We start from the raw sequence: 8,525 nt of genomic DNA, 5'->3' as shown, positions 1-8,525 counted from the left end.
ACCCAATAAAATCCAACAAGTGGGGTCTGCACAAGGTAATATGTACGCAAACTTTATCCTACCTTGCGAAGGTAGAGGGGCTATTTCCGATAAACCATCGGCTCAAAAATAGTGAAGGCTGCAACATTTGAAAATTGATGAATATTCCTAATCCACATCAATGTCACACCTCTTATATCCCACTGTACCAGATGGTATTCACAAGAATCTTAATTAATTTTATTTTCTGGGAAAGTAAACTTAGCAATAATGCATGAGAGAGTCACTTTCCTCTTTTAAATAAGCATCAATCAATAATGCATGAGATAGTATATTGTAATCAATTAAAATTTAAGAAGCATATACAGACAACATAGACCTTTAACCATACAAAAGAATTACACCTCAACCTATTGTAAAATAAGTATATTAGAAACCAAAAATTCCCAGCATATTTTCTACACATAATCTCACTGGGAAGAATATGTCAAAACAAGTTACAAATGAGATGAAGAAGATGATTGCCTGTAGTTAATAGCTGAAACTAAAAAATTGAAACAATCAGCATAAGAAACATACACTCCTATTCTTTGGTGTGTTCCTTTCTTCATAGCCTCTAACGAATGATCTAATCGATAGATGCTCGGAAGCATATGTCGTGAAGGATGCCAAAATAAGACCACCTACCACCATCAAACCTAACCTGCGTAAAAAAGCATATACATGTATTATTTCACTATCCACCGCGTTAAAGATTTTCTAGTGCCTAATACCAAGAAGAGGTCTCCGAAAGACCTTAACGAACGTAGAGAAGCTGTTTCCGAAAGACTCTCGGCTCAAAAGAAGTGAAAATGAAGCGATAAACAGACAGTAGCAACAATCAGGTAATTGGACATGGCCACAAATGAAGATACGTGCAACAACAGATATCTAAGAATACGACACTATAAAAATAGATTCAAGTCTTGCCGGAAATAATGACACAATATGAAATAGAAAAATACAAGACTAATACTAATACTACTGGGATGTCTAGACGAAACTCTAACTGTCTGTCAACCCACAACCCTAATCCTCGACCTCCACACCCTCCTATTGAGGGTCATGTCCTCGGTAAGCTGAAGTAGCGTCATGTCCTACCTAATCACCTCACCCCAGTACTTTTTAGGCCTCCCTTTACTCCTCCCCTGACCTGCCATGGTCAACCTCTAACACCTCCTAACCGAGGCATCAGGGTCTCTTCTCTTCACATGCCCGAACCATCTCAGCCTCGATTCACGCAACTTATCTTCTATAGGAGTCACGCCCACCTTGTCCCTAATATACTCGTTCCTAATCTTATCTCTCCTGGTATGCCCACACATCCATCTCAACATCCTCATTTCTGCTACTTTCAACTTCTGAATATGAGATTTCTTGACTGACCAACACTCGGCTCCATACAACATGATCGGTCTAACTACCGCTTTATAGAACTTGCCTTAAGTCTAGGTGGCACATTCTTGTCACACAAAACACCATACGCGATTCTCCATTTCATCCATCCCGCTCCAATACGTTGTGCGACATCCTCGTCGATCTCCCCGTTACACTATATCACAGACCCAAGATATTTGAAACTATCTGCTTCACGTCCACTTCTGCTTCATGAACCCCACCACTAAACTTACATTCCAAGTACACTAAACTATCCTTGTATAACTATCACACTATAAAAGTCAATTTTTGCTGGAACTGATTTTTACGTTATGTTATAATATATGTACTCTATAACAGCACTTCATTATAGCAGCCAACAAGTATCGGAACAAATGAGACTGTTATAGAGAAGATTGATTGTAGTTTAATCAGCTAATGGAGAATAAATCAAGGAATTTAAGAATAGACCTGAAAACACAATGCTACATAGTCATAAAAGATGGCTTACATAACATCCAAGCAATGTTGTTGAAGCTTTGACATTATTAGACTATGTAGTCTAACACGAATGATTGCTAAAGCTTCTTTTAGGCTTATTAGCCTTTACAACGACATATTTGAAATTTTGATTCACATTAAAAGCCTTAATTTACTTAGGGGTCGTTTGGTATATGGGATAAGGATAATAACCTAGGATAAAATGTTTGATATGGGGTATTAGCCAATACCGGGATAACTTTTACACTAAAATGATGGAGTTGGTTATCCCATATAGAAGGTGGGATAACTAATCTCATGGGATATCCCGCCTCATGGGATATCCCACCATTGTACGTTTGGTTGGGAAACAAGTTATCCCATGATTAGTTATCTCATCCTTCTATAGGAGGATAAAAAAACACTACAATCCCGGAATTAGTTATACCACGATTTTATCCCAACTAAACATGGGATAAACTCATCTCAAATTTAATCCCGGAATTAATTATCCCTTATCCCTCGTACCAAACGTGCCCTTGGTGTCTTCTCACCCAGTGGACTTAACTCATAAGAATCATCTCAATATATCTTTTCCTTCTAATTCATGAATGAGTTAAAGATGTGATTAGATGTCCATTAAAATAATCAAGTCGCAATAATCGCATGTTATAAATTCATATCAAGCTTATAACTTTACACATAATTAAAAGATTCGAGCTTTCTATTGAAAGCAAAACCACAAGGCAGGTAAACAACAAGCAAAATCATGTCATTCAAATGCAGCACTAAAGACATACAATTATTATTAGACAACAACCAAATGACACAAAATTGACTGAAATGCAGAAATCCTGTAGAAAGTACCTCAAAAATAAAGAAGTGACTCCAAAAATACCAGGCAATGCAGGGGCTGCAATGGCAAGAAATGCCATCCCTAACCCATAGTACCACGCTGCAATGTCACAACATGATTGCTGCCGCTGATGACCTACAAAGCAACAAAAGGCCAACAACAATGAAGCAATTCACCAATAAATTTAGTAAAATAAAATTCAATATTTTGGTTAAGCGAACAAACCTTTTCCAGGTTCATAATCCAAAGATACAGGATGAGCCAGAAATTGTCCAGATTGATTTACCGCAACCCTTCCCCACTGATACACTAAGTGCAAATAACTTCCAAACAAGAGGAAGAAAAGTGTAAATGTCCACTCATACATTAAGAGGAGACCGGTCCATGGCATTACTTGGCGTGGAATGATTAGAAGTGGAAGGCCAAGGGACACCAGCGCAGCAGCAAAACAGCAACAGACAGATATCGCACCCAGAAAAGCAGGCACCTTCACCTGCATACCATTTGGGACTGTTTATCATTTTAAGATTATGTGAGAAAAGCAACATAAGCTTATCAAAAAGTGAGTAAAAATATAATGATAGAAATCTGGTCAACAATTGTGCAGCCAAAAGATGTCAACTATGAAAGTTATCATTTAAGGCCACCCTGCATTGTAGGATAGCAATTTATATTTTTCCAATCCCATAGACTAGTGAAAAGTAAGGAGCAGAACTTAATCAGGATGTTTGACGACTCTAACAACTGACGGGAAGAAAAAGAGGTACCGGCTGGTTGGAGCTGATGGAAGCTGGCGGAACAGAGGCGTAAGCTAGGGCACCTCCTCTGACCTTGTAGTACAGTTGTCGGATATGAAGCCATCGTGATTGTGTCTGCAGAAGCAATCTTTTAGAATTATATTCAAACAATTGACTAATGTTTAAGTAATAACTCTTGTTGACAACACTAACCTGTAGGAAAGACCGATAGTAACAAAATGCTATCAGAACTAACGGAAGCAAATAAAGAAATTTGACAAGAAGTTCATCTCTGGAATTTTTGCCCCCACCAGTTCCAGGTAGAGATTCTTGAAGTTGTACCCTCACATTCTGCAGCACAGGCGAACATAAGAAAGTCACACAATCTGGTTCAGGAAAAACCTTCTCGAACCATCAAAGTAATATACAGCAAATGCAGGAAAAAGACAACCATATTTGGAGAATGCAAAGTGCATTTGCAACAGCTGGGGAAGAATACCTGCCACACATCAACAGGTTTTAACAGCCAAGAAGTCCACCAATCCCACGGTTTAAGCGGGCCAAGTGTGTAATGAATAACTCGGAGTTCCTTTTCATCCACCATCCACTGCAGATAGGTTAATTAGGAAAAATAAAGGTCAGAAGAAGGAAGATGGCAACATTAATGCACTTCTGTAGTTCTGTTGCTTAAAAGTTTCAAGCATTTGTAGTAAAATAAGTTTCTTCCAAAAAACCTACTGCAAACAATTGACTATAGTTCATCTAAGATATAAAACCTTCTCATTTTATTTCAGCAGGAAAAAGCTTTCGCTATCCTAGACATTCTTTTTTTTTCTTTGGGATATGGTAACCCCCCTCCCCAATCCGCAGGAAGAAAAATCCAAGGAGTCCACTCCCCCCAAAGAAACCAGGAGTAAAAAAATGATCGTTTTCCACTTTGCTCCACTGGGAACTCGAATCCCCAACTTTATGGTTGAATGTGGAGGGTACCTACCATTAGGCTTTTCCTCCCTTGTCTTTGGCCATCCAAGATATATTCATTGATTACCTTCTATTAGTACTATAATGCACATTTAGAAGCACTTTTTCCTAAATGGTTCGTGCAGCTTTCTCCAAAATTTCTCTTTCCATGGAAAGATTATTCTACACATAAAATATGGTGATATGAATCAATCAAATTGCAGAAATTGTTGATAACTAATACGCATGATTAGCCCAGTACATAACCCCATAATCATCTTTGAATAGCTTGACATAAATTGGACTAAAACATTCATAAGATAGCTGCTTCAAGATAAATTGCCTGTAGAAGACAACAAAGCCCAAGGGCGGATCTATAGTGTCGCAGATGAGTTCACATGAACCCAATAGCTTTCGCCCAGACTATGTATATATATTAAGAAATCTACTAAATATCTATAAATATTTGACTGTGAACCAAATTATTATTGAATATTAACTTGATGTTATTGTAGGAACCCATAAACTTTAAATCTTGGATGCGCCACTGACAAAGCCCACATATCATAATAATACCTGGTACATGTAATGGTGGGAGGTAGCACGTATCTAGTGGAATAGTTGAGGTACGTGCAAGCTGGCCCTAACACCACCATCATTAAAAAGAAAAAAGATACAACAAAGCCCACTGAGTAATATAAATTGGAAAACTGAAGTTTCCGCTAAGGTTTGCAACGTTGCAATACTACTGCAGCATATTCCAATTCCATGAAAGTCAACCTTTTCTTCTTTTTCTATATCTAACAAATTAATCCTTCCCCCAAGAGTTCCTAACAATTGTATTTTGACCAGATTTTGATCAAAAGCTAAGGCCTAAAAATCCCACACCCACCCAACTAAAAGCATACTCAAAGAAAAGCAGTCTCTTGAACCTAAAACATACCTTGTTAGCAAGCATGTAGAGGCCAACATCTGCATTGTAAAGAGTAGAAAGTCTCTCCATTTCAGGAACCTTTCTAGAATTTAAGACATCTGAAGACAAATTTGGCTCGTAAACATGAGCATTAGCAAACCCAACATAGTAGGAGTTGAGAAAACCTTGATCACCTGTTAGCAACAGAATGCACCAAGAGAATCAACATTCAGTGTCAAAACAAAAACCACAGAAAAATTATGTGTAACGAATTATAAATATATCTCACTGAAATTTTTGGATGATAAAAGATAATCAAAATCTTTCCATACAAAGATGCAAAGACAGCATATAACCTTAAAACCGAAACAGCACACAGCTAAACCATACCTCCGGTGTAAGAAGGCAAAGTGGTCACCTTGCTCATCATATCATTAAAAACTTTTTCCGATGGCTCAATCACCATGACTCCAGAATTCAGTCTCTCAGAATGTTTTAAATTTGCACAGAACTTTCCACATTTAAACAGATCTTCAATGCTTTTAACAACAATGGTATCAGCATCAAGATACACCACTGCCAAAGCAAGGGAGAAATTGCAAGTTAAGGCCTACAATTCAGAAAACCATATGCATTTTGCTTGACATTAAAAAATATATAAATAAGTAAAATATCTCTTTAAAATATTCAAGTAATGAAACAAGCTACACTCCCTACCTTCCCCACACCCATCGCCCCTTTCCCCTCTAACAATGTATAAAAGAGATAACTTAGTTGTGGAACCCGCTACCCACATAGCCTCAGCAACAAACTTGGTGGATTTAATTGCTCGAGCCACCTCTCATCTAAAATAAAAATTTGTGAAAGAGCAACTTGTTTCCCTTTCTCTCTATACTTGCACATATATTCACCTGAATATTTTACTCTTTGTACAATTACATCCATACTAGGTTATAATCTATATACATGCAGCTATTATCAGCTTTAAGAACAGGTTGATGAAATGACTTCGGAAGTAAAAGAATAAAACTTGCAAAAAGGAAAACCGAAATAAATAAGACCACTTGTACCATCCATAATATAACAAGGACATAGAGTGGTGGAAAATTGGAAATCATCAAGAAGACGACAAAATTCACCAAGACAAAGTTGAGAAACGCCTAAGAAAGTTCAAGGTTCTACTTTACATCCCTTTCTTCCTTTAGCATTTAGGTTGAAGTTCCGATGCATTGAATTACCTTTCTTGTAACTGGTCATGTTAAATACTTTTAGCTTTGTATAGACGCCCCAAAACCTCTTCGGCCTCACTTGATTTGGGTTTGCCAGTAAACTAATTTTCTCCACAATCCAACCATCTGCCTGCAAGAAAGAAACCAAACAATACAACCATTTTAACAGGAGAATTAAGCTCCACTTAGAAATATCTTAGCAACAAAAAAAGATTTGGACCATTACATTTAAGGATAAGTGCTATAGAACTAAAATGACCATGATCAGGACCTGTAAATGAAAGCTCAATAAAGAACAACAGCTACAACTAAGACTACTAGAGGACTTCATCCAGGCAAACTAAATCACAATTCTCGGCACCATTTTTACAATTTTCTTTTACTGTCTGGAAAGTAATTTAGCTGCCAAATAGAAAAAAATTTGTAATTGAATTTGTATACATTAGAATCTATCTTCAAAATAGACCCAGTTTACTACTTCTAACGATTGAGCAGCAGTCAATTTATATTTTTGAGAATGATTTTAACATTCACTCGCTTATTGGACCTTGCATCACCGATAAAGCAATTAACTTTAGATTCACCAATTCACACTTTAAGAAATACCCATGAGGATGTGAATTTCGTTTTCCAACAATTTATGCTTTTGGGTCAGCATGCGTACACCACATTAATCCACAAGGCAACCTGTACAGCCCAAAAATGCAAGTGACGGGTAAACTCGCCCACCAAAGCCAGGTAGATGGGCTTACCCTGAAGTATTATACAGGGGATTCGAACCCAGAATCACCAAGTTGTCTCTTATGGCTCAACTACTGAGGCTCCTCTAGGAGAGGAAACTTAAGTTATTCTAAATAAGCAAGCACATAAGAAAATTGAATTTATTGGTCCTAGAACAAATAACAACTAACTTTACATTTCCAGCTCAAGCTTCCAAAAAACTACCCAAAAGGAAGTAAACTCCAACTCTGCTTGAGTTATTCGCATAATTGAGCATCCAAAACTGCTCCAAATGAAGCAGATTGAGATCATTCATATAGCCGACTCCAACTAGTTTGGGATCGAGCATTATCATTGAGGGAACTTAAGTTCTATGATTCTATCCACTGACGTTGTACAAAGTATCTACACAATCAGGCCGCTTATTAGGTAATTGCAGTTAAATATCTTGATATGCATTAATTGGTTTCTAATTAAACTATTAACTAGCCTGCTATCACATGTTAAAATTAACCTATAACTTAAATCCTAGTTGTTGTACTAGTAGTAGTGAACATATACATATAACTGAGTTATTTTCTCAATAAGCAAGCACATAAAAGGTTGTTTTTAAAAAAGGTGAATTTAATTAAAGTACATCATATACATACCAAGAGGAGCTCTTTAGCATATTGAGAAACACCATCAGAGACCAAAACAACCATATCTTTAGTGGATCCAGTATCCCTAATTGACTTTCCAAGAACCCTAACTCCAAGCAAGAATTCATCTCCATACAAAAGGGTCACATATGCTTCCTCAGATTTACAAGAAGCTCCAATAAAACAATCACATAACATAAAAATCAAAAATAAAAGAACCCCTAATCTTGAAAGACTGACTTTCATGATAAAAAATGAATCTTTCTTCCTTTTTTCAAAGAGAAATGGAAAGGGAATCTATGTACTGGGTTTTTTTCCGAAAGTTCAAAGGGTTTTTGAATTTTTATGTACTCCTATAATGTATTTGTGCGATGTGTTAATGGTCTTTTTTGTCGTCTCCTTTCGGCTGGTCTTTTTGGAATGTAGGAGTTGTAAACCGTCTCAAACGTGCCCAAAAAGGATTAAGGAAATTGCAGCGAAAAGGGAACAAAAAAAAAAAACATAACAGGAGAACCCGCTTTCCTCTTGTACAAAAATAGAAGATACTCCAAAAGATGCCCTGCCAAATATTGAAGTAATTAGGTCATTGATTCA

General features: G+C 37.0%; 1 protein-coding gene across 1 annotated transcript; it reads right to left on the bottom strand.

The window, feature by feature from the left end:
- Positions 1-297: 297 nt before the first annotated feature.
- LOC104094983 (inositol phosphorylceramide glucuronosyltransferase 1-like) lies at positions 298-8,307 on the bottom strand. The gene is made up of 10 exons (XM_009601003.4): positions 7,941-8,307; positions 6,580-6,700; positions 5,732-5,917; positions 5,372-5,535; positions 3,968-4,075; positions 3,682-3,819; positions 3,499-3,603; positions 2,957-3,224; positions 2,743-2,866; positions 298-682 (listed from the first exon to the last, which is right to left on the bottom strand). The coding sequence occupies exons 1-10, from the start codon at positions 8,175-8,177 to the stop codon at positions 541-543; spliced, it is 1,593 nt and encodes a 530-aa protein (XP_009599298.1). The 5' UTR covers positions 8,178-8,307; the 3' UTR covers positions 298-540.
- Between the last annotated feature and the right edge of the window lie 218 nt (positions 8,308-8,525).

Source organism: Nicotiana tomentosiformis, chromosome 4, assembly GCF_000390325.3.
Source record: "Nicotiana tomentosiformis chromosome 4, ASM39032v3, whole genome shotgun sequence".
NCBI classification, from domain to species: Eukaryota; Viridiplantae; Streptophyta; class Magnoliopsida; order Solanales; family Solanaceae; genus Nicotiana; species Nicotiana tomentosiformis.
Note: the sequence above shows the minus strand (reverse complement) of the source record. Positions and strands in the feature narration are given on the sequence as shown.